Source organism: Papaver somniferum, chromosome 11 (genome assembly GCF_003573695.1).
Source record: "Papaver somniferum cultivar HN1 chromosome 11, ASM357369v1, whole genome shotgun sequence".
In the NCBI taxonomy this organism is placed as follows: Eukaryota; Viridiplantae; Streptophyta; class Magnoliopsida; order Ranunculales; family Papaveraceae; genus Papaver; species Papaver somniferum.
The window spans coordinates 102,455,612-102,482,016 of record NC_039368.1 but is presented as its reverse complement, the minus strand read 5'-3'; the positions used below and the strand labels follow the sequence as shown (position 1 = coordinate 102,482,016).

At 37.4% G+C, this 26,405-nt stretch overlaps 3 protein-coding genes and 1 long non-coding RNA gene across 5 annotated transcripts; 3 read left to right on the top strand and 1 right to left on the bottom strand.

Moving 5' to 3' along the window:
* Positions 1-459: 459 nt before the first annotated feature.
* On the top strand, positions 460-1,255 carry LOC113324841. Its single transcript, XM_026573126.1, has 2 exons — positions 460-1,061; positions 1,153-1,255. The coding sequence occupies exons 1-2, from the start codon at positions 460-462 to the stop codon at positions 1,253-1,255; spliced, it is 705 nt and encodes a 234-aa protein (XP_026428911.1).
* Positions 1,256-6,851: 5,596 nt separating this feature from the next.
* LOC113321429 lies at positions 6,852-8,164 on the bottom strand. The gene is made up of 3 exons (XR_003346647.1): positions 7,940-8,164; positions 7,662-7,733; positions 6,852-7,172 (listed from the first exon to the last, which is right to left on the bottom strand). It is a non-coding gene; the product is annotated as an uncharacterized LOC113321429 (long non-coding RNA).
* Positions 8,165-8,524: 360 nt separating this feature from the next.
* On the top strand, positions 8,525-9,162 carry LOC113324840 (oxysterol-binding protein-related protein 3C-like). The gene is made up of 3 exons (XM_026573125.1): positions 8,525-8,584; positions 8,748-8,810; positions 8,893-9,162. Exons 1-3 carry the CDS (start codon positions 8,525-8,527, stop codon positions 9,160-9,162), a joined length of 393 nt encoding a protein of 130 aa, XP_026428910.1.
* Positions 9,163-9,562: 400 nt separating this feature from the next.
* On the top strand, positions 9,563-25,311 carry LOC113320764 (lipid droplet-associated hydrolase-like). 2 transcript variants are annotated; one of them, XM_026568660.1, is made up of 13 exons: positions 9,563-9,771; positions 9,869-9,942; positions 10,068-10,139; positions 10,267-10,295; positions 10,620-10,670; positions 11,378-11,428; positions 22,993-23,052; positions 23,194-23,276; positions 23,770-23,917; positions 24,039-24,089; positions 24,468-24,572; positions 24,683-24,824; positions 24,933-25,311. In XM_026568660.1, exons 1-13 carry the CDS (start codon positions 9,593-9,595, stop codon positions 24,959-24,961), a joined length of 1,074 nt encoding a protein of 357 aa, XP_026424445.1. In that variant the 5' UTR covers positions 9,563-9,592; the 3' UTR covers positions 24,962-25,311. The 2 variants fall into 2 exon arrangements, with proteins under 2 accessions (XP_026424445.1, XP_026424446.1); XM_026568661.1 differs by lacking the exon at positions 10,620-10,670.
* Positions 25,312-26,405: the final 1,094 nt, after the last annotated feature.

The window sequence follows — 26,405 nt, the reverse complement described above, 5'->3', positions numbered from 1 at the left end:
ATTGTTCTCTCAAAGGTCATGAACTATAAAAGTGTTACAAGTACAAACACAAATTGAGACATGTCAACAAACTTCAACGAAGAGCAAATCGATTAGCAAACAAGCTCAAACTTGTTCAAAAGACCGCTGAGGTATGTAAGATTTTATCTTCATCTAAGAAGTTAGTTTCCAAGGATAAAAAAAGACCATTAGAGAAGAAAGTATGGACCAATCGTTTTATAGACAGAGGTCTATGGATTCCTCTCAAGGGAAATCGGTCCGAGTTACGCTGTGCAAATCGGCGACAAAACTCAGTAATTTTTTTCGTTTTCGGCGAAAAAACTCAGTAATTCAGGTATTCAAGTGATTTCAGCTTTTAATTTCAATGATTGATGGCACTTTTTTACTGTAATCCTTGTCTGAATAAGGTTTTTAGTTGAGATTTAAACTGTTTTTTGGATCGATTTCGAGTTTTTAACTATGGAATCTGGATCTAAGATAAACAACAATAATTTTAGTTTCTTTTCTTCTGAATCAAATTCGAAGAGAATTGAGAGTGAAATTCCATCAGTAGTTCCTTCGTGTTACATTTCTGATGAAGATATGGATGATAGTTTGAATGAATGGCAGTTTAGTCTAATTGGTAGATTTGATTTTGTTAAGATGAAATTTTCTGTTGCTGGAGAATCATTGAGAAAACAGTGGAATACTTCAGGTAATTATCAACTGATACCTCTTGCAAAAGGATTTTTCACCATTAAACTTACTAATGAGGTTGATATGAAATATATATGGAATGGGTTTTGGAAGGTTGAATCTCAAATTCTAAAACTGAGATTTTGGGAACCAAATTTTAATCCTGCTGCTCAGAAGACAATTACTGCTTTTGTTTGGATTAATTTTCCTGGTCTTGGTATTAAGTATTGGAAGGAAAAAATTCTTATGTCTTTGGGTGACACATTTGGTAGAGCTATAAAGGTGGATGAAACTACTCTTAAAAAAGAAGTAGGGTATTATGCTAGTGTTCTAGTTGAAGTAGACTTGGCAAATAACATTCCTAACCATGTTTTAGTAAAATCCAAGTATGGTAGTTTTGAACAAGAGGCAAATTCCAAAAGTACCAAGTTTATGTAGTCATTGTAAAGTGGTTGGTCACTTGGTAACTGAATGTAGATTACAGAAAAAAGAGAATGCACAGGAAGGTGTTGTTGATGGGAAGAATAATTTTGTTCAAAGAAAGATTTGGAAGCAGAAGGAGAAGAAACAACCACAATAAGTTGGTTTTGATATTTGTAACACTCCAAAATTTTCAAGATCTCAAGAGGTTGTGGATAAGATTTTCAGTGATGATGAGGAAGTTAATTTTGCTTTAGACACAACTGTTGAAAAAAATGATAATCTTGAAAGGGGAGGTACAGATTGTTCATTCTCTCCTGATGAGTTTCCACCATCATCTACAGAGAGCTTACTTAGAGTATCAACTAGTATCCCATCTATGTTGCCTTTTGAAAATACACAAAGTTAAGTGGTAACTCCTATCACTGGTTTACAGAATTCTTCATCATTACAGTTTGGTGCCCTAGAATCTTTTGCATCTGCAAGCAAATTTCAGGTACTGGTGGAGGTAGCTGAAGAGCAAAGTTCAGAAGAAGTTATAAAATCTCCAAAGCAGGGAACAAAAAGTCTCTCAACTGGCAAAGCTGCTAAGGAAATTAATAAAGGTGCACATACAAAAGGTATATCTCTTATTACAACCAGAAAAACTAAGAAGAATTTAGTTAAAAATAAGGGCATTAGAGGTCCTGAATCCTCTCAAAATTTAACTCAATGAGGGTAGTATTTTGGAATATCATAGGCCTACAAAGAAGTAGAGCCAAAGATAAACTAAGATCATTAGTAAATCAATTTAAGACTTCACTGATTTGGTTATCTGAGCCTAAAATAAGAGTAAGAAATAAATTTGTTAAGAATTTGAGGTTACCTGGAATGAGTCATATGTTAAGTCATAACACTAGTGATACTGAAATAGGGAACATTTGGTTATTATGGCATACTTCGTTGTCAACTCCATCTGTAGTTTCAAGCACTAAACAAGCTATCACAATTAGAGTGGGGGAAGTACTAGTTACTAATATTCATGTTGCATGTTTAACAGTGGATAGAAGAATAATTTGGGAAGAATTAGTGAAATGAACTGTCCATGGATGGTAATTGGTGATTTTAACACTGTTTTAAGTTGTGATGAGAAGAAAGGTGATAGAAGCCCTTCAAGAGTTTCAATGTCAGACTTTAATACATGTTTGGACTATTGTGGTCTTTTAAAATCTCCAAAATCAGGAATTCAATTTTCTTGGTGCAATAATAGGGTGGGTAAGAAGAGGATTTTATGTGATATTGATAAGGCTTTCTTCAATATTAAGTGGATGGAGAGGTATGCTGATTGGAGATATAAAGTTGGATTCAAGGGAGTATCAGATCATGGAGCTTTGATGGGTGGTACATCTGAAATTCCTAAAGCAAGCAATATAACATAAAAGTATCCAAAAATATGGACTTCTCACCCTGAATTTATGCAACTTATACTAAAATCTTGGGAAGAAGAATGTTCTGAAATCCTGCATTTAGATTTATGAGTAAACTCAAAAGGTTCAAAGTAATTGTGAAAAAATGGAATTAGGAGGTGTTTGGAGATTTGAGAGTTAAAGTCAAAGAAACTGAAGATGAAGTTCTCAATGCTTCCTTACTCTCAGATGCTCAACCAGAAAATGTGGAACTTCTTAACGAACTAGTTACAGCAAGGGGCAAACATGAGTTGGCTGATAACAATATAATGAGTTGCTGAGGTCAAAGTCAAGAGTTAAATGGGTGAAAGAAGGTGGTGCAAATACTAGTTTCTTGCATACTTCTGTGAAAGTCAAAAATGCACATAATAAAATAGTTGAACTTGAAGATGCTAATGGAAATATTTTTGCAGATCAAGAAACCATTTCAGAGTTATTGGTGAATCATTTTTAGAAGAAATTTGAATATCATGCAGTTACAATGGATGAAGGGATTTTTGATATTATTTCCAAGGTAATAATTAATGAGGAGAATGCTCAGATGGATCAATTACCTTCAGGACAAGAGATCAAAGAAGCAGTTTTCTCAATGGATCCAAACAGTTCTCCTGGACCTGATGGTTTTCCAGGAAGTTTTTATAGATACTCATGGGACATAATTTGTCAAGATCTGATTGATGCAATTCAATTCTGTTAAAGATGTAGATCCATACCAAAAGGAATGAACTCCAGTTTTCTTTTCTTGTTGCCTAAAGTTCCTGGAGCCAAAAGAGCAGAGCAGTTTAGACCAATTGGATTGTCTAACTTCTGCTTTAAAATCATCACAGGGATAATCACAACAAGAATACATGAAGTACTTCACACGGTAATATCTAGTCAACAAGGTGCTTTTATAAAAGGAAGAAACATTCAAGAGAAGATGGTACTTGCTTTTGAGCTAGTAAATGAGCTAGATACTAAGAGAAGGGGAGGTAATGTGGGCTTGAAGTAATTTTCAAGTGATCGAATGACCAATATGAAACTTCCTGAGCTAACATCAAATGACTATCTCACACAAATCATGTAAGATGTTCAAGGTAATTTTTACATGATCAATTTTTGACTTAATATTTAGTTTCCAACAAATAAATTATTTCCAGCTAAACTCGTCAAGAATACGATGAACATAGCTAAAGCAAAAAAGCTTCCAACACGTATTCCGAGAAATAGATAAGCGAGATAAACTCTGCTCGAAATATTAAATGTGTATAATGTAAAGGTCTATATAGTTATATGACTTAGTCTCGTTAGAAGATAAAATATAATAGACTTATGAGTGATAGATAAGTTTTAGTCTCCATATAACTTTTGTTGATGAAGTTCCTCCAAGCTCCTAAGTAGATATTCTTCTTCAATTGGTGAACGCCGTGAAGTCTAAATATCAGCTACACATTCTATCCTAATCCGAGACATAGCTATAAGTAGACTAAAATCAAGTATATAGTTTTGATCAACTAAACTTGACAAACAAGCTTGAGATAGCAATGCTTGCGAGTTCGACTGAGCAGTGCTCTAACACACACACCTCTTCGTCTGTTATTCGGTCTTGAATCTCCGAGTGTATTAGGTGATATATGATACTCAACTACATGCTCTAATCCTAGTCTGAGACTTGGATTTGGTAGACTATAAATTAAAATATACTTTCGTACATCCAACATTGACAACAATCTTGAGATAGTAAAAATTGTAAGTTCGACCGAGCAATTCTTTAACAGAATGTATGAAAATCTGAGATCCAACGTGAAAACATACAGAATCGCTCTTATATATCGATAAAAGTATCCACGTTGGATAAAGTTATTGTGTCCTCAAGACCTATCTTTCCAATAATATCCACATGATTCAGATTAAAGTATAGGTAATCGATCCAAGGTTCCCACGAAGAAGATGTCTCGGTCGACAGACATAGACTTATTTCTGGAAGAACATGAGAGGGTTGTCCGCTTAAGGATGTATAAGCCACTCTTTTGAAGAAGCGAATGTAAATACATAAGGATTCATGATCCGGATTACTAAACTATCATCGGTAGGAGGAATCATATTTTCATCCTCAAACATGGGCAGCTGGAGTACGTGTGTAAGACGCCTACTTGTCTTGATATCCTTTATAGTGTATGACATGCCATCCACGAGAAAAGGAAACGACTCGTTATTTAGATTATCGTCATATGATTCTCCTCTTATGGTAATCAATGAATATTTTGTTCAAGTGGAGGAATAAAGAGAAAAGAAACAATAAAAAAAAAAGAGTTGAGACTCTTATATTTATAGAAGAGTAAAAGTGAAGCGCTTACGAATTGGAACACACCTGCTTAAACTACCGACGGACATTAAATAATATATTGAAATAATGTTAATACATGAAACAGTCAAGGGACTAATGTTAATACGTGAAAATTAATTACCTAAACCAGGAGGCGCTATCTAGTTTACAAGACCAAGCCCGCCTAAAGACTGAGAACTTGGAGATCGGTTCGTCCAAGGAAGGAGGTTGAGTTAGCCCAAATATAACACCCTAGGATAGAAGAAGGAAAAGGAAAGTCAAAGTGATTAGGGAGTCAAGGATGACTTGTAAAATAGGAAACTGGTAGTTTGGTAGTAAAGGAAAATATACGAAACTCGTCAGTACGAGGTAAGCGAGAGGACTATAGAGGGAAAGGAAATAGTACTTTGGAAAAAATGTTGGGCTATTTTCTCCGTTGAGTGAATGAATAACACTTGTTGTGTCTTGGACTAGACTTCTAACCATTTAGAGCGGAAACATTAAAACCTCCACATTACTAGATGACTATGGTGGCTAAGTAAGAAATGACTGCAATGACTAGGTGCGGATAATGTCGATGAAGAATTGGGTCATTACATTGAAAGAACAAGATAATATTTTGTTTATTTTTTTCGTCTTCAGGCGATGCTCCCGAAATCATAAAGCCGTGGTGCGCAACCATTTGTCTTTGAAACAAGTACGAATTGGAAGAGAGAAAATTAGGCGCAGGTCCAAAAAAATAATATTCTCATTTTCAGGCCCATAATTAATTTTTAGTTCCGTGACACCCATAATTATATGAAATTATTAAAAATGTTTGCATGACGGGTTATGCATCAGGGATATAATTGGAAACGCAACTTGGATATAACATATCTAAAAATCCGCGCCTTGGAATTTTACAAATTTTATATCGTTGAAAATCTTTTTAAGAGAGCCACAGAACAAGTACAAACAAGAATATCAAATTTTTGTTTTTCACGAAAAAATCGGAGGTGATCATCATTTTTAGGCAAAATTTTCGAAAACTTGATACATAACCATTATGCAGTCACCAAAAAAGATGCATAACACATTCTGCAGACGCATAACGAATTATGCAACCATTTTCTCCACTGTATAACAAATTATGCATTTGGATAACAAAGTTATGCATATATAACAAGTTATGGAACCATTGTTTTGGTTAATTTTAGTGCGTACATGAAAAAATTGATGCATAATGCAGTATGCATCCATATTTATGGATGCATATCATGTTATGCATCTATTTTCTCGATGCATAAAAGATTGTGCAACAATTTTCTCGATGCATAATACATTATGCAGTCAGATTTTCGGATGCATAACAGGTTACACATCCATTTTCACGACTGCATAACATGTTATGTAGATATTAATTTGGGTTGCATGACAAGTTATGCAACCTTATTTTTGTTGGTTTTAATACTAAGAAAAAAGTAGCTGCATAACGTGTTATGCAACCGTTTTCTGAACTGCATAACAAGTTCTGCAAAACAAAACAAAAAAGCTGCAGAACGTGTTATGCAACCAATTTCGAGAATGCATAACAAGCTATGCAACAAATCTTGTAGATGCATAACCTGTTATGCATCACTATTCATACCTCCATTTTCTTCTAAATGCACGTCACACGCACACCAAACCCATCTACACTTCCATCTCCTTTTCCAAATTTTATTTCTTCAACTAGTTTCGGACCATCACGAGTGCGTCTGAGTACCCGACCACAACATGTATAGCTTTGGACGTTCAAAAATAGGTCAGGTAACAACGTATGCAGACAGAGATATTAGCACAGATTGCTAAAACGCCCACAGCCAATGATGCGGAAAATGAACTTTCTTGAACTTAACCGCATATACTTGGATGAGTTTGAAGTTCATTTTGAAGGTTTCTAAACCATACATCTCATGAATTATATTTTTACCAATTTTACATGACAATGAAGCTCATCATGAAAGTAACCTTCAAAACAGCCCAATTACAGTAAGTTACACGAATAAAATGCAATCTCTACTTTAACAACAAGAAATTGAAGGTCTAACTTTTCTGCAAAACCTGTAGAATCTGATCTAATTCAGATTAACTAGGAATTTGGTAAGACATGATAAGGATACAGAATCGGAAATAGACTTAATCAACATGAATCAGTTTATATTCAGAGAGTACTGAGCATTCACTAATCTTACTTTGTAACTGGATACCAACTGGAGGCAGGTTTCTCACTGAAATTTTCATAGGAATGGAGGAAGAATAACCCATCTTCGAGGACATTTCGGCCTGGCATCCTTGTCATCAAACAACTGCAGCAGAACAGAGTGAATGTTGGAAACAAACAAATCAACTTACCTATACAAGTGTACGTATTTAAGGGGATTGTACCCATTATAAGCTGAAATCATGAAGATCAACGTCCACGGTCCAGTACCAGTAACAAAGTCTAAAGCAGGAAGCTTAAATGAACTAGATGAATCTGCCATAACTGGCTTACCAATAAAAATAAAACTCAAAGTTTCAAGGGGTTTGTAATATGGATAAATCAAAGAAACTACAAATCCAATATTCTTATCGTCAAACTTATGATGGATAAGTGCGGAACTAAATTCAAGATTCAATTTTCCTAGCAAAACAGAAAATGTGTATTTCATGGTGGAAACTGGAAAGGGCTTGTTTAAATTAATTTATCAAAACCTATTTTATAAAACAGTGGTCGTTTTACAAATCGAAAGATTTGTTTTGGACAACCGAAGTTAGGTGAAGTGATTTTCAGTAGAATATGATAAAGAATGTACCTTTCTCAGACGTCGGTGCTTTGCGAGTGCCCAGTTAGACATGTGCTTTCCGAATGTTCATCATCGTCATCCCTTTTCAAAAAAGAATAATCGTCGTAATCAATATAAAGTGGCTCTGATCATGTAACACCTCAGTTCCATTGTTCGGAACCATAAGACAACAACATTACAGTATAACTATCCAAGGAATCCTTTACTACTGGAACCCCCATCCCGATCTAAAAAAAGAAACTTAAAGTTAAACGAAAAAATCAAAGAAAAATCCAAGGAAGACTTACCCAAAAACCTGAGATTTACATCACGATGAAGATGATGTTTGGGGTAATGAAGCCTGGTTCATCGACACCAACATATACATAATGATCCTGAATCGATCAATACTAATGATTACTATCACCGTTAAGTTTAAATCTGATGATTTAGATCTATAACTATGAAAAACGATGATGAATCTAGAGAGAATCATAAAATCTCAGTTACTCTGTTGAATATAGAAATCCTCTTCTTTCCTCTCGTTCTAAAAAGAAAAGAAAATACGGGAAAAACATAATTTTAGAAAATTCGGGTGCGTGGGAATTTTTTTCACTAACCAATGGGTGCGTGTAGAGCTGGCAAACAAGCCAAAATCCGCGGGTTAATCCGTGCCCGGCCCGTGAAAACCCGAACCCGGCTCGACTTGTTTTGAAACAAGCCGGGTTCGGGTTGGAGAAATGTCGGCTTGTGAGTAAACGGGTTAACCCGTCTCGGCCCGTGAACCCGCGGGTTCAACCCGCAAACCCGTGACTCGCTTTATAGTGGATGGGTATGTTTACAATGCTTCCAAGGAACCCAAAATCCTTATGACTGGAAAATGAACAGAGAGTATGAGTTATCAACCATGCGATGAGGAAGGAAAACCGCTTTCAGGAACTGAACCAAAAGAGGTCAGAGTTAATATCGAACATTATTATTCGTTTTCTTAATCCTCGTCAAATTGGTTCACATGTTTAAATATGGATTTGCATTCTTAGTCTAGTATAACTTCCCGCTTTGAAAAAGCATTTTGGTGCTTATATATTTATTTTAACGATGCTGTTTGATATGCAGATGTGGAGAGTTCCTGATGTTCCACTCAAGGATAAATATCAGTTTACATACTTTTCACATAAGGTAAACAGTTCGGATACTGCACCCTAGGCAGATGTTGGCATCAGATTCTCGTTTACGTCCTGATAGATATGCACTTGAGAAGGGAGAACTATCAAAAGTCAACAAGGAGAAAAACAGCCTAGAGGCGAGACAGATAAAGGAAAGGAAAAGTAGAGAAGCCAACGGCGACACATTTACTCCAAAATGGTTCGACTTGACTAATGAAGTAGTAACTACACCATATGGCGAAACACCAATTTACAAATACAATTATAAGTATAATGAACACGGAGCAAAAGTGAATAGCTTAATCGAGGTTGTGCAACCGATTGAGTTCAACCCTTGGCAGTATGGACAAGAAAAGATGGCTTAATTAGCAACCCTTGTCAGTTCTGAAACGGGCGGGCTAACCCGTGAACCCGCGGGTTCAACCCGTTACGGGCACGGGTTGAAGGAATGACAACCCGTGAAGAATTTCAACCCGCGGGTTTCAACCCGTATTAACCCGAACCCGTGTAACCCGTAACGGGCAAGCCCCGACCCGTCCGTTTGCCAGCATTGGGTGCGTGAGTGAGTTTCTACACTCGTAGGTTCACGGTGGGAAAAAAATGAAAAATGGGCCTCACAGTAGTTTTCACATCCGAAGATGATCAAAAATAGCAAAGCCCAGATAAGCTACCAAAACAGGCTTAAATCTACAAGTCTTATAAAACTAAATCACTGATATGGATGGGCCCAATCTTCACTTGTTTCATAACTAGCAAATCGGCTAGTTAAATGTACCGATCAGCGAAAGAAGTAGAATGCTCCGCCTTCTTCATTTCTCTTCTTCCCAGACTCGCACTCTCTTCCCCCTTCGTTCATCAGTTCCTGGGATAAAGCGTAATTACTTAGTAAAGTGTTCAAATACTGAGATGGTTGGAGAATATTTACTTTCAAAAGAGAGAAAACAAGCTTCTCTTCGTCTCTGCAATGTCTCTAGGTAGTTATAATTGACTCTCTTGATTTTGTCTTTTTTTTTTCGTCCCGTTGTTTAAATTGGACATGATGGTTGACATTAGATTGTTTATTTTCATTAGTTTTATGACGGAATTGCTAGAATTAAGCGCTGAAAACCCTTCATTGCATGTTGTAATCATCCCAGGAAATCCAGGTACTATTCGAAATTCTTGAAATCGAATCTTTCCAACTTCATTTAGTGCCAGTTAATAAGCTTTAATATCTTAATATTTCTAGGAGATATTGAGAACTAATTGTTAGGTTTTGTTATCATTACAGGTGTGGTTCAGTTCTATAAACATTTTGTTGAAGGTGTGTATGAGATGCTTGATGGACGTGCTTCAGTAACAGGCAAGTAATTTTTTTTAACTTATGTGTTTTTTATTCTGGGTACTCTGGATTTCGTTTGTTTGCTTTCTCAATTGTGGAACTTTTTGTTTACTAATGTGAAAGTTGTGGTTTTGCTTACAAAATTCAGCAATTGGCCACATTTCACAAACTAAAAAGGTACCTTCATGTCTTCCTTGATGAATGTGCTTTGGTTTTTGATTCATCAATGTTACACATATAGATGCAAAGAAATTTATGTACATATGAGATGTTAAATAAAATGGTCTAGTTGGAGTTATGTTGTCGAACTGCAATCTTGGTTTTGCTGTTTTGCTTGGGAGGTTATAGGTCTTCAGCTTTGCATCACCAATGTTAAACAGATATTGAATCCCACACTGTTTGTTTTTTATGTTAATTACATGAAATTGCAACTTTGATTTTTGTTTGCATCTAGGAAATGAGACGTGCAACTTGTTAATGAAACTTTTTAATCGTTTGTAGAACTGGGATTCGAACAGGTTATTTTCGTTGCAAGACCAAATTGATCATAAGGTATAGCACTGTGTTAATTAAAATATAGCTTTCTAGATCTTTTTGGTTGTATTGTTTGTTGTTAAAGGGACCGTTTCTACATACAGGCACTTTTTGTTATATTTTGATCATAAGCAATCCGAAACAGACTAAGTAAGCCTGTGACATATTTTGGATAGTGCTGAGTTGCACATATCTTATCAGTGTTCAAACCATCGATAATAAAACTAGGAGGATAAGAGGAGTCGTCACAGGTTGCCTTTGCATTAGCTTTGAGTTACCTAAACAAAATTAAGGACTTGCATGGTCTGATAGTTCAAAGTCTTCTCACAAAGTCTTGGCCCGCCAAGCCAATTTGTTCTGTTCTCCTTGAATTTACATATACATGCACTTTCGGCCTTTTCTTGTTGCTTCTTTCTCTCGGAGGTCTCTCCATTTGGAGATATAACTAAATTAGTCTCACTTTTTTATTACAAAGTCAAAAGAAAATTGTCTTGCGTTGATACGCCATACATTCTCTATTTTTGAATTATAAAAATATTTTTCTATTCCAATCTTAAGAAAAATCTTAACGTATATATTTTGAGAAACTATTTTTCGTAGGACTTCAGATCGACCGTTGTTGTTTTGTTCCTGCCAAATAATGCCCTTTCATTTTCCAACTTTCAGTTGAACTTCCCACTTTGTATATATAAATAATAGGCCTAATTTGATTTTTTGTGTTGCAGGTGGCCTTCGTTAATCAAGAGATTCAGAATACTGAAATTCCTATTTTCCTGGTAGGAACTTTTCCTTCTGCTGAAACAGTTAGATTTTTTATTATTATCTATACGGGAATAAACTCCGCCTATGTAGTCTCTTCTACATAGCCTGTCCAAAGCCAGGGTAAAGGAGGAGGGCGTCGTGATAAGCGTGGGGAGCCAGTGACTGTATTTTAGCCACTCTCTTATGAAACCCATAGATTTCTCGTTAGGGCGTAACCTTCTTAGCGATGCACCACATTGGAACCAGGGTGTGGTGTTAAAATGAGCGAGGACCGGGTCGTCACCTCTCTTGTGGCGTGTTACATTGCGGCCCAAGTGTAGTGACAAATGAACAAGAGTCTCGTACTCTACTCGACGAGTGCGAGGGGTAAGGAAGCTAGCTGATGTAAGTAGGATTAATCTAGGTAGCTGGAATGTAAGAACCCTAACAAGAAAGCTAAGAGAGATAGTTGATACTGCGATTAGAAGATGTTTAAATATCTTATGCATGAAGGAGACTAAGTGGATGGGCCAGAAAGCGAAGGAGGTGGAAGGAACAGGCTTCAAGCTATGATACACCGGAGAAGAATGAAACTAGAAAGGGGTAGGCATCTTAATTGACAAGAACCTCAAGAACAGAGTGGACTAAGTTAGAGGACAAGGAGATAGGATCATCCTAGTCAAGCTTGTAGTGGGGATATGGTTTTGGACGTCATTAGTACGTGAGCCCCATAAGCAGGTCTAAGTGAGGACACCAAGTGGAAATTCTGGGAGGATCTTCATGGCTTGGTTAGAGGGGTGCCTAGCAGTAAGAAGCTTTTCATCGGAGGAGACTTCAACAGTCACATTTAGAAACCAAGAGGGAGTAGAAATCTGAATTTCACTATTGCATATCTCCTCATGATATCTAACACCTTTCTTTTAGGAAGAGAAACTCATTTAGTGAGCTTTACCAGTGGCCAACACGCTGTAAGGTTATACCTGGAGAATGTGTTGTCTCGCAACACCTAGCTCCTGGTATCCGATTTTAACTTTCACCCCCTGATACGTGTTCGACAAGTCAAAGGCGTCAAAGTTACGAGGATCACGAGGTGGAAGATCAAAGGAGACGCCTCAAAGTTGTTAAGGATAGGGCGGTGGCAGAAGATATATGGAACGCAGAAGGAGATACAAATAACATGTGGGAGGAGGTGGCAACTCGCATTCGGGAAGTGGCTGCAGAGGTGTTTAGAGTAACAAGAGAAAATAGACGTGAGCCCAAGGACACTTGGTGGTGGAACGATAATGTGCAAAAGGCGATCAAAGAGAAGAAAGAATACTGCAAATGCTTGCATCATCAAAGAAAAGAAGATGACATATTGAAGTATATAATGGCAAGGAAGAACACAAAGAGGGCTATGAGTGAAGTTAGGGGCTGTGCATATGAAGATATGTGTCAGAAGCTTGGCACGAAAGAGGGCGAGAAGGAGGTCTATAGGATAGCCAAAATCTGAGAGAGAAAGACGAGAAACTTCAACCAAGTTAGATGCATCAAAGATGAAGATAATTAACTTTTGGTGAAGGAGACAAGATAAAGAAAAAATAAAGAGAATATTTCACAAGCTTTTCAATGGGGAGGATGATTTTTTCATGATCGAGCTAGATGACTCTTTCGATGACACCAAAAGACATTTTGTTAGAAGAATTTAAGAGTCGGAGGTAAAAGAGGAGTTAAAGAGGATGAAGGTAGGGAAGGCGATGGGACCTAACAACGTCCCAACTGAGGTGTGGAGATGCACTTGGCTAACATTTTCCAATCAAACAGAACGCCGAACGAGTGGAGAAGAAGCACTTTAATGCCCGTTTTCAAGAATAAATGAGAATTCAAGGTTGCGCAAATTACAGAGGAATTAAACTCCTGAGCCAGAGAATGAAGCTTTGGGAGATGGTTATTGAACATGGCTTAAGGAGGATGATACGCATGACAAATGACCAATTTGGTTTTATGCCTGGGAGGTCGACCATGGAGGCTATCTTCCTGACAAGTAGCTTATGGAGAGATGCTGAAAGCAAAAAAAGGATCCACACATGGTATTTATTGGCTTAGAGAAAACATATGACAAAGTACCGAGAAAGTGTGGGAATCAAGAGAGAGTGAATGGAAGAGTGTAAACCACTCAGAGGTAAACCCTCTCTTTTATAGATAGAATTTGTACAATTACAACTATACTCTTCAAGGGTGAAAATATTTAAACATTGTTCACTAATCACTCTACACCATTCCTATCCTGTATAACTGAATGTACACAGATTATATTTATGCACAACTCTTGAGCATATGCACCACTTATGTAACCTGACCATGAGACTAATATTTCAACACTTCCCCTTAAGCGGGTGTGTAGATATCTATCATACCAAGCTTGTCAAGGAAAGAGTTGAATGGTCGACTTGGAACTCCTTTTGTCAGAATGTCTGCTATCCGATTTTCAGTTCTTATAAGAGGAGTGTTGATGACCCCTTATCCAATTTCTCTTTGATGAAATGTCTGTCCACTTCCACATACTTGGTTCTGTCATGTTGGATTGGATTTTGTGCAATGCATATGGCGGCGTTGTTGTCGCGGTGCAACTTCATTGGACCTTTAGGCTTGAAACTGATTTCTATGAATAGTATTCTTAACCATAATAACTCGACATATCCCATGAGCCATAGCCCTAAACTCTGTTTCTGCACTAGATCTGGCTACGACTGATTGTTTCTTGCTGCGCCAAGTTACTAGGTTTTCTCCCACAAATGAACAATATTCAGAGGTAGACCTATGATCAATCACTGAGCCTACCCAATCTGCATCTGTGTATGCTTCAACCTCTGTGTGTTATTCTAAGAAAACAGTAACCCTTTTGCTGGTGCAGACTTTAGGTAGCGAAGTATTTGATACACTGCGTCCATATGTGTCTCTCGTGGAGCATGCATAAACTGGCTTACAACACTCACAGGGTATGCAATATCAGGACAAGTGTGAGAAAGGTAAATCAGTCTTTCCACTAACCTTTGATATCTTTTTTTGTCCCCGGAATGCCATCAATGTCATCTTAGCTTCTGATTTGGTTCAATTGATGTGTCAATAGGCCTGCATCCTTGCATCCCTGTCTCGGCTAGAAGATGTAGGACGTATTTCCTTTGAGAGATGTAGATACCCTTTTTGATTTTGCCGCTTCAATTCCTTGGAAGTAGCACAACTCTCCTAGTTCCTTTATCTCAAATTCTTTGGCTAAGTAGGATTTTACCTTCCCTATTTCTTCCACATCATCACCTATCATTATGATGTCGTCCACATAAGCATGGTCAATTTTCCAATCTTTGAACGTTTAAGGAACAAGGTGTGATCTGCCTGATTTTGTCGAAATTCATATCTCCGCATATTTTGCGTAAACCTTCCAAACCATGCCCTTGGAGACTGCTTCAAAACATATAAAGATTTCTTCAACTTGCATACTTCCCCTTCATTGGTGGCTGTTTGAAATCCAGGAGGAATGTCCGTGTCTTAGTTACCAGGAACATGAGAAGTGGTCACGAATCTCAGTGAGAACCGCGATTTTGCGCTCCTCATTAACATTCGTGATGGGAGCGCGCTTCGAGCATGAGAGAAACGCGCTCTAAAAGAGTGAAATTCGTTTCTCTTATTTTCCTCTTTTTTTATTTTTAATAAGCAAGTATATCTGATATTTAGCTTTATATCTATTAGTAACTATTCTCGTATCTTTATATCCTTATCTGGAATATCATGTATCGGCTCCTATATCTTCTAGGTTACCTATTTTTTAGCCATATAACATCTATATTACTTATCTAGTTTAGCCTTTATCCTACCAAGAAAACAGGTCTATGTATATCTTATGTGATCAAACTCCTCGATAGATGATAAACTAAATCCTTACAAGTCGTCTAAACCATTCTCTTCTCCTTAGTCTTGTATTTTTATTACAAAGGCCCACAATTTTAAATTTACACCAATCTTATTCACTACTTTGATCAGATTGTAGGAAGAAAATCTAGGTATTAGTAAACGTTTTTGTGTTCCTTATTGTTTATGAAATTGGAAAATTAGTAGTACAACTAATGTATTTATGAAATCTAATCTACGCTCCCAATATGTTCCTTGAATCTCATTTTTTGATAATTTTATGATTTTCGAATCCGTTCTCGATTTTGTTCCCGACCGCGCTCCCGCTCCTAGTAACTAAGGTCCATGTATACTTCCTCTTCCAAATCACCATTAAGAAAAACATTCTTCACATCGAACTGTTGAAGTAGCCAGTCCTTATTTGGTGCCAAAGATAACAAGACACGAATAATGTTCATCTTAGCAACAAGAACAACGGTTTCTTGATAGTCAATTCCATAAGTCAGAGTATAGCCCTTGGCTGCTAATCTAGCTTTCTATCTTTCAATAGTTCCATCAGACTTGTACTTGACGATAAATACTCACTTACAACCAATTGTCTTCTTTCCTTCAGGTAGTTCAACCTCATCCCATGTAAACTTCTCGTTTAGAGCTTTCTTTTCTTCTAACAAGGCTTGCTTCTACTTTGGGTCAACAGGAACGTCTTCAACCCTTGTAGGAATTGTAACAGATGACAATTAATTTGCAAAGGCAGTATAAGAGGGTGACAGACGATGAGTAGACACAAAATTAGCAATTGGATGCTCAGTAGAATTCCCATATCGAGTTGTAGGTTTATGCAAACGAGTAGGATATCTATCTTCCTCAACATTTGTGGACTCATCAGCCGCGTCACCATCTCTGATATTTGTTGACTCATCAGCTGAAATATCATCTTCACTAAGTCTTTAGGTTGTCTCAGCAGGAACTTTAGGAGGTTCTGATTCCGCTACCTGAGCCTCGTCTCTTCGTCTGTAAACCTGAATTGGCGGGGTAACAACCTAGGGTTGAGGAGCAACACTTTCCATAGGTACTGAACCAGGAAGATTAAACCAAGGCTGATCTTCACAATATATCATATCCCCCCCTGAAGGTAAGCCGTTGAATACTCGGAGAAGTAGGCTTGATCTTCACAAAAAGTGACATCCATAGATACATAGTTCTTTCCAGTAAGAGGGTGACAACACCTATAGCCTTTATGTGTAGTTGAACATCCCAAGAAAACACACTTGAAATTACACTTGAAAGCTCTTGGATCCAATTTATTTCTATCTTGTTTATGGACATGCACATAGCAAACACATCCAAAGACATTTTTAGGAGCAAGGCCATGAGGTTGACGTGAAATACCAGAAGAAAGAACATCAACAGGTGTTTGAAAATTCAGAACCCTAGAAGGCATCTTGTTAATCAGTTGTGTTGCAGTAAGGACAACATCACCCCAAAATCTTTTTGGCACATTCATTTGGAACAAAAAGCACCTAGAGATTTCTAATAGGTGACGATTTTTTCGCTCAGCAACTCCATTTTGCTGAGGGGTATCAGTACAAGATGTTTGGTGGACAATTCCATGTTCCAAGAAGTAAGAAGAAAGACCTTGCTTCATATACTCACCACCCTATCAGATCTTAACACCTGAATTTTTTCTGTCAAACTGGGTAAGAACAAACTTATGAAAGTTTTTGAAGATGTCATGAACATCACTCTTATCTTTCAATAAGTAAATCCAAAAGACTCGAGAATAATTATCGATAAAGGTAACAAAACAACGAAAACCACGAACAGTATTGACACGTGAAGGTCCCCAGACATCACTGTGTATAATAGCAAAAGGAGATAGACTTCTATTCATGCTTAAAGGATAAGGAACACTGTGATGTTTAGCTAGCTTACATGCTTCACAATGAAATTTAGATATAGCAAGTTCTGAAAACAACTTAGGAAACAACATTTACATATACTCAAAAGAAGGATATCCTAATCGTTTATGCCATGGCCAGACTTGTTCCTCGGAATTAGATCCACTTGTTGATTTGTAGGCTCTTGTGCTGCTCTCTTGTTCCATCTCTTGCAACTCAAGGTAGTAAAGGCCTCCTCTTTCCTTACCATGACCAATGGCCTTCCCTGTGCGCAGATCCCGAAAAACGCGATGTGTCAAAGAAGGTAACACAACACTTTAATATTGTAGTTATCTGACTGATGGGGAGGAGATTGCAAGAGAGATTCGGGACATGTAACACCGAAGAGAGGGACATGAAGCTAGTTATTAGAATATTTCCTTCACCAGAAATAGCAGTTGAAGACCTATCGACAGTTAAGATACACGGTTTACTAGGATTGGGATTGTAAGTGGAAAACATATTAGACTTGGTAGACATGTGATCAGTTACTCTACTATCAACAATCCAAGAATCCTTAGGTTGTTCACATGAAGGTCTAGCTGCATTACTAAATGTACCTTTGTTACCTGATTGAGCCATGGAAGTAGAACCAACAAAATTCTCCTTAGAAGACAACACTCGAGCATACTTCGTTATCGTTTGCTCCATTTGGGATTGAGATGGTTGAGAAGATGGTTGGAAGAAATGGCGGTTGATGTAGATGGAAACTCCTCCTCATCAGTTGTGTGTATGCTCTTGGACCACCATTGCGACCTCCTCTTCTTCCTCCACCTCTGCCATCAGAGAAACCCCTTCTCCTATTACCATTCTACCATTGTGGGGGCCCATCGATCTTGAAGCATGTCTCCTTGGCATGTCTTCTCTTGTTGCAATAGTCACAGTATAAAGAATCTTTCTCGTCAGGCTTGCGGATGTTTTCTGATGCGACTGTTGGAATATGAATGGAGGTGGCAACAACCTTCAATGTTGAACTTTCTTGAGCTACTGGAGATGTCATAGCAACCCTGCGAAGTTCTTCAGACCTCACAATTCCATAAACTCCCCAAAGTGTAGCAATGGATCCTCCCAATATCGGAATTCTAATGGGTCAAAATCAGAGTCTAGACCAGCAAGGAACTCAATGACTCGACCACTTTCAATTCTCATCTGCAGCTTGATAGTGTCAGCAACACACTCCATGTCACACGACTGGAGGAAATCCAGTTTCTTGCCACAAAGCTTGAAGAGCATAATAATAGACTGATAGGGGTATATTATTCTACCGTGTCTCTGTAACTCTACGATTCAAATCGTAGAGTTGTGTAACATCACCACTCACCACATAAATCTGAGCTACTGCATCCCACTGTTTTTTTGTAGTGGTTAGGCGTATAAAACTGCTCCTCAAATCAGGAGATATAAAGTCTATCAACCAACTCATTAATATGGTTGAGTTTGCTGGACATAGCTTGTTTCCTGTCAAATACCCAATCTTTCCCTTAACGGTGATGTAAAGCTTCATCCAATGAGACCAAACAAGGTAGTTGGAATCATCCAACTTACAAGATGTCATCTTGACATTCATACTATCATTATGAGAAAAGTCTAGAGATGCTGAACTCCTAGAGTTAGATAAACTATTGTTTTCAGAAGTACTAGTCATAGATCTTTTTTTAACTCAACAAACAAAGATAAACTTCAAGGAGAAACCAACTTACAAACAACCACAGGTTCTTCAAGAACATCAGTGTGTAGTTTCTTTTAAACAGCTTCAGGATATAATTTCAAGATCTTAATCACCAATCGAAGCAGCAATAGATCTAGCTAAAGAAGGAACTAAGATGGATTTTCACTTCTTTCTCTCTCTTGAACTCTGATACCATGTGGGAATCAAGAGAGAGTGAATGGAAGAGTGTAAACCATTCAGAAGTAAGCCCTCTCTTTTACAGATAAAATTTATACAGTTACAACTATACCCTTCAAGGGTGAAAATATCTAACACGGTTCACTAATCATTGTACACTATTCGTATCCTGTATAACTGAATGTACACAGATTATACTTATGCACAACTTTTGAGCACAGACACTATTTATGTAACCTGACCATGAGACTAATATTTCAATAGAAAGGTCATATTGTGGGTCCTTGGTAAAAGGAAAGTTCCCGCAAAGTACATTACCCTCATCAAAGATATGTAAGATGACGTTCTGACCAATGCCAGAGCGTGCGATAGCAAAACTAATAATGACTTCCCTATTAGGATAGGACTACACCAAGGGTCAGCTCTGAGCCCTTACATTTTCACCCTAGCGATGGACGAAGTCACAGGGGGAATATAAGGGGAGATCCCTTGGTGCATGCTCTTTGCTGACGATGTAGTGATAACGATGAGGGTAGGATAGGGGTCGATAGACACCTGGAGTTATGGAGACGAACCTTAGAATCCAAGGGATTTAGATTTACGGTGGGTTTGGTTGCAGAATTCATAATTTCCAGGAATTTGTAATCCCATATTTGTTTGGTAACTCGGTTGAGATTCTTAGGATTCATAAAATTTTCTTGTGCTAAAGTCCATGTATTGTTTGTCATTTCCCTAAGAATCTTAAAATAGTATATACATATAATTTGGAGTTAAAAAAAAAGGGTCCATAAATCGCCTCATAAGTTTCCCAGGAAATCTTAGGGGGAGGGGTCGGACTCCATATGGAGGATTTGCTGGAAAAGTGAATCTCGTCGGAAACCTAATTCTAGGGATTTGGGCAACCAAATGTAGCGAGGGAAACGTAATTCCACCAAATCCCCTGGACCCAAAAATCCCATCTTTAAAATTCTACATCCAAACCTGCCATTAGTAACAAACCTTAGAATCCAAGGGATTTGGATTTAGTAGGACTAACAGCGAGTATGTGAGGTGCGAATGCAGCGATACTAAAACAGAGGATAGAGATGCCACTTTGGCCAGATAAGTAGTGCCTAAGAAGGATACCTTTTGATATTTAGGATAGATGATGCAGAATGATGGCGAGATTGATGAAGAAGTTAGCCATAGAATTTGAGCGAGATGGATGAAATGGCGACAAGCAGCCGGCATCACCTGTGTGACAAAAAACAAAAAGTCCCGCTAAAACTTAAAGGCTAGCTTTATAGGACGACAATCAGGCCTACGATGTTGTGTAGGGCGGAATATTAGGCTACAGAAAGACAATCAGGGGGTTAGTCCTCGAGTGATTTTTGGGGAGTTGAGTGTATTTTAAATCTCAGGAATTTTGAGAGAGTTTGAGAGAGTGTAGGGAGTTTGAGAGAGTTTGGTGTTTTTGAGTTCAGGGAGTGTAGGGAGTTTGAGAGAGTTTATTAGAGGGAGTTTGGAGGAGTTTGAGAGAGTTCACTCCTAACTCATTCTCTTTTAAGAAACAATAAACCCTCATTTGCAAATAACATTGATCTTTAATCAAAAGAAAAAAATAAATGAAAATGATCATATCTCTGTATCAATAGTATGTTATTTTGTGCAACGAGATAATTTTTTTCCCCTTCAATTTAACGGTCTCCATACAATTCTAACTCCCTTTATTTTTTTATGAAATTAGTGTTCTTATTTGAGGTGGTTAAGGGAGTAGTGGTTGGTTATAGGTGGTGATGGTAGTGGTGAGAAAATAGTTTTGACGGTGGTTGCAGAAGTGGTAATGTAATTCAACTCAGGGAAGCGCTAATTGTGAAGACTTCTACATTTTTTTTTGCTGGTGCATCTTACGGGATATGTAGATCTAAACAAATCTATATATCCACACGTTTTTATGGACTCTAGATCACTATCCTAATATTTTCATAGAAATGTTTCATCGTATCATAATGACCATCATCTGATAATCATTTCATCATGTTGGGAACAACATTTTTGTTGCTGAGATTTGAGAAATCCGTATGATTTGAAAAGAAAGATTTTGAACCAAATTTGGTTGTGAGACCAAAATACACTAAAATCTCTACTCTTTTGAGAGATTTGTTGTGAGACCAAAATACACTAAAAACTCCTTCAAACTCCCCAAAGAAACCAACTCCTTAATATTGTGGGGTTTTATGACTAACAGGGAGTTCAAGAGCTTTTTTTAAACTCCCCAACGACTAACAGGTATCTTCTAGGGAGTTTAGGAGACTCCTCTAAACTCCCCCACGACTAACGGGGATTTGGAGAGACTCCCTCAAACTCCCTCAGGACTAACAAGAGAAAACCCAAATACATTAAAATCTCTCGAACTCTCCCACGACTAACCCCCTGAATATATTTAGAAGATAAGTGTAGCAGAGATGCATATGCTTCGGTGGAGTTGTGAACATACTAGACTGCAACGAATTAGAAACGACGATATATGCGATAAACTTGAGTGGCGCCAATTGAGGAGAAGTATATCCTATACTGGTTGAGATGGTTTGGACATCTCCAACGAGAACCCCCGCAAGCACCAGTGCGCATTGTATCATAAGATGTGTCGTAAACACAAAAAGAGGCAGGGGTCGACCAAAACGGATATGGGAGGAAGCGGTGGAAAGAGACTTGAAGGAGTGGAATCTGTCCAAAAAGCTGGTGTCGATTAGCAGTGCGGAGAAGTTAGCGATCCAGGTACCAAAACCATGACCTAGGGAGTCGGATTAAGAATTGTTTAGGGGTAGGGGTAACATTTAGGGCTTAGGACTCTGTATAGCAACCCGGGATCAAAGACTTAGGGCTTGGAACTTTGCCCCTAGGATTTATTAGTATAGTTAATATCAGGATTAGACTAGCTTTATTGGTAGCATTATTTCTTTTTTAATATTACTCTATTCTTCTGTTTAAGGTTTGGGTAACTTCAACATGGATTTCATTTCTAGCCTACCGCAACTTGTTTGGGACCCAAGGCTTTGTTGTTGTTGTTGTTATACGTGAATAGTATTTATTTGTGTCATAGACATTTTACTGATTCTAAGCCATCATACAATTACAATGATTCGAAATCCTTTTATTTGGTCTTTTTGACAATTCTGATTTTCTGAAATTAGGAATATAGTATCCTAATTAGGTGTGGTAGTGCTTTGCTAAAGCGCTAAAGCAAAAATATATGCAACATTAGAATTATCAGAATAAAAATAGTTTCTATGTTCACTGTAGGTGATGCTGCTGCTACATGAATTATAAGTCTCCTAGCTAAGGAAAATACTTAAATTGGACGAAAAGGTAATATACTCCCTCTGTCCCTATTATAAAGGTGGAGTTTAGAAATTGTGTAGTCTCATAGGCGGAGTTCCAACTCCAATGTTGTTTTCTCCACAAACACCCTTATTTTATTTATGATGCATGGGTATCATACAATTTAGTTAAATATTTGATGGAGATGCATAGATTAATATTTATATTGGGATTAGGTAAGGGTAAATTAGGAAAGCAAGAAGAAATTTATGAAAACTAGAGGTTTTCTTATTCTAAGAGAATACACCTTCTCCGCCTTTATAATAGGGACAGAGGTAGTATTAGGTTATACATGATACATGCATCAGTTAAACTTAAATCTCCTGTCTTCCAAAGGTGGTGCTTTAGTTGTTGAATGAAAAACTGATGCTGTAGATGAATAAATACATCTGTTTTACTTGTCGTATCGCTTCAATTCACAAGAAAACTTTGCCAGCAATTTAAGTTTATTCTAAATATTTTAAGTTCTGGTAGTTTGAGCTCTGGGATTTTAATGGTAGAAAACGATAAATTTATATTCTTTCCTTGGTGGAGTTCTTATTGGTAGTTAACTATCATTATCTTGCTGCAGGTGGGGCATTCTATTGGTTCGCATATGTCTCTGGAGGTTTTTAGGAGTCTACCAGAACGGGTAACTAATGTCTTTCTTACAGTTTCATATAAAACTATGCTGTTGTTCTTTTCCCCTATATTCTGCAGAAGGTAATGGATATCCTGTTCAGCTGTCTTTCATTAGCTTAGAGCGTTCATTTTTATTTTTTTTCATGTTCAGGTGAAATATTGTGTAGGGCTATACCCGTTCTTGAGTTCAAACAAGGAATCTGTTGCGCAGACAGTAATTGAAAAGATCTCAATGTAAAATTCTCTTTCTTATGAGAAATATCACCTCTAGTTGCTTTGGCTGTTGCTTTACTTTTGTGTGCTTAGCTAAAGGTCCTATCTAAGATTATGAGGATCTCTCCATTTTGATCAAATGTGGGAATCAATCTATATGTTGTTTTCACTGGACTGGGTTGATAATTATGTCATTTAATCTCAAAGTTGAGGCAACCTGCGGAAAGACCAACTTAGCAAGTGCCCAAAAAAGTTAACTTGAATCCTTCTAGAATTGGCAAGTTAGTTTAAGTCGAGAAATTGCTTGGTGTGATGCCAGAATTTATTTGGCAAAAGACAATTGAAGAAAATGTCTCTCTTCGTATGGAACTATCTGTGTCTATTTTGTACTTCAGTTAGTTCGGCAAGTTATTTATCACTCTTATGAATGGGTCCATCTCAAAATGCAGAAATGTATTTTTTTTAATGGTTATACTTTTCACTCGCTGTGCTTATTGATGCATTGAGGTTTCAGGTCCTCAATTCTATGTTCGGCGATTAGTTGTATTGTATCAGCACTGGGCTTACTTCCAAGACGCCTCACCAGGTTTCTCGTGAAAAGATCTGTTGGGAAGTCATGGTCTACTGCATCAGTTGAGGCTCTTTGTGGTCACCTGCTGCAGGTGAGCGTCTCTCGTAAGGGTATCACTTTCTTAAGTTGGCTAATGGATTGGCAATGCTAGGTAAGGGTATCACTGTATCAGAAAGGAAACTTATAGTTTTTTGTTGATCTATACTCTACAGTACCACACGATGCGGAATATCCTCTTTTTGGCAAAGACAGAGTTCGAGAAGGTATAATTAAACTCAAATTTCAATTTGCAATCAGTGAGTTGAAAATTGAAACGGAGCAAGAGTACTTTGCTCACAAAACTAGAATACCCGTTTTCACCTAGCTTGTTATGTTTTCAACATAAAAAAAATCTTTAGTCGATTAAGCTACCATTACTGTTTGGTGTCTTCTGTCGTATGGAGTACCTCCTATGAGTTCAAATTTTTCTTCGATCTTTCTGTAATATGTACCGCGCTCTTCTCTAATTTGTTGAATGATTACAATTTTTAGTCACAGTTAGGTTTCTCAGCAGGATTATGTGTCAATAATAAGAAAATCAACATAATATCAAACCCATAACTAATTGTAAACTTTGTGCTGACTTTGGCCCTTCTTACTAGTTTGCCCAAGAGCCAGATTGGATGTTTATGAAGGAAAAGCAGGATCAAATTTCCTTTTTATTTGGGATTAATGATCACTGGGGCCCACTGACAATGTTTGAAGAGGTAATTAAGAACGAATTTATGGAACTCAATAGTGAATGTTAATGTCCAGGAATCTCATTATCTTTGAAGAGAAAGTAAATGTGTTTTTCTTTTTTTGTTGTGCATTGCAGATTTCCAAGCAGGTCCCAAATGTAGCTTTATCAATCGAGAAAGAGGGGCATACACATTCATTTAGTTGCACCAAGGCAGGCTCAGTGTGGGTTGCTGACCATGTAGTAAGCCTGATTAAGCATCAATTACAAGTTAAAGCTGGTATGTCTGAATTTTTAAGTCCAAGGCTTGACTATGACCCTACTGCATCCACATGAACTTCTGTTGGTTACAAACCAATTTATGCTATTTCAATTTTCTGGTGTGCAGACATAGTCAAAGATACGATGGTTGGATGAGAATAGCTATTAAATTAGAAACTTTCCACATTGGACCAACAGTCTTCAGCTGATCTGAAGCACACTTTGCTGAACACCCACCAGGTTAAGGATCTTTTCTGTACAAAACCCATGATTAGATCTCAATATACAAAGATTACTGCTGAACAATTACCAAGGAAAGAAAAAAGATTACTGTTAAAACACAGATTATGTTTCTTTTATGTTCCAAATGTTTGACCAGACACTTCATTTTCATGGTTGTATTGGTGGTCAGTAGTCAAGGTCAAACACGTAAAATATTTATTTCTTCTTTTAGCACAGATGCACAGGTGATTATTTCTTTTATGTTCCAAATATTTATTTCTCCACCGGCCAAACTGTGAATCATTCATTATTACTCACATTCAAACCAGCTTGAAGCAAATTCTTAAGGGGATATGATCGAACTCCAGGTACAGTTAGGGATGATTCCCGAGTTCTGACACCACGCGCATTATACTTTATATTTTCTTTAAGTTCCTTTAAAATTTTGAAAACCCAAACTGTGCCAGCCACAACTGCTTGGAAATTCTGTAATGCACGCTGAACACTGCAAATCGTGATTTCCGCTGCACAACTTGCACTAAACAAATAGAATCAATCCTCTTCAGAGTTTTTTGTATAATTTAGTCGAGTTCATGTGTGTACTTTAAAATAATTTAGTTCATCTGCAGTGGAATGATCAGATAGGACCTTATCGATCGTACATTAGCGTTAATATTTATACATGTAATGGAGATTTTGATAATGGCTTTTGATTTATGCCTTCTTCCAGAGGCATGACACTAGTGTTTGACCACGTACTTTCCTATTACACTCTGGTTTAATTTGCTAAATCATGATTAGTCAACTAATGTGGTATCTCTACTGTCTTTATAAGAAAGGTTGGAATCATAATACAAACTTTCCACATGCGGGGCGGCCACCACCACAACGCACACCGTAACAAAAGCAGTTCATACGAAAGCGAAATTCTTTTCAAGGCGCGTACTCATTAATGCCTCTTGGTTATATTCTAGTTAGTCATCATAATTATCATCATCATCACCATAATCATGATAATTACAGTTCTCCTAATCATCTTAGTCGTAATCATTATGAAGGAATTTAAATTAGTAAGCGAGATTTATTACATTAATTATGATAGGTACAACCTTTGGGCACATGATTCGAGCCTGTTACGCAACTTCATTAGTAGTTCATACTTCCACGTTATTCTCCCTCGGTTATGTGGCTGAATAATTAATTGGTGTACATGACTACGGTTCTTACGCTGAAAACACTACATTTTGGAGAAAAATAATCCCAAAATGAAATTAGACACGTTTCTTTGGATAGCTATGAATGACTACACTTATTGACAAAAGCAACCAAATTCAGAGAACATTATCCAGATGGCTATTAATCTGCAACAAGAATTTTT

Coding starts and splice junctions, on each gene's coding strand:
- LOC113324841 (XM_026573126.1), top strand. CDS start 460: ATGGAATCTGGATCTAAGATAAACAACAATAATTTTAGTTTCTTTTCT. Junction 1,062..1,152: donor CATGTTTTAGTAAAATCCAA/GTATGGTAGTTT, acceptor AACTGAATGTAG/ATTACAGAAAAAAGAGAATG.
- LOC113324840 (XM_026573125.1), top strand. CDS start 8,525: ATGAGTTATCAACCATGCGATGAGGAAGGAAAACCGCTTTCAGGAACT. Junction 8,585..8,747: donor CAGGAACTGAACCAAAAGAG/GTCAGAGTTAAT, acceptor TTTGATATGCAG/ATGTGGAGAGTTCCTGATGT. Junction 8,811..8,892: donor TTACATACTTTTCACATAAG/GTAAACAGTTCG, acceptor GCACTTGAGAAG/GGAGAACTATCAAAAGTCAA.
- LOC113320764 (XM_026568660.1), top strand. CDS start 9,593: ATGCTCCGCCTTCTTCATTTCTCTTCTTCCCAGACTCGCACTCTCTTC. Junction 9,943..10,067: donor AATCATCCCAGGAAATCCAG/GTACTATTCGAA, acceptor TTATCATTACAG/GTGTGGTTCAGTTCTATAAA. Junction 10,296..10,619: donor ACATTTCACAAACTAAAAAG/GTACCTTCATGT, acceptor AATCGTTTGTAG/AACTGGGATTCGAACAGGTT.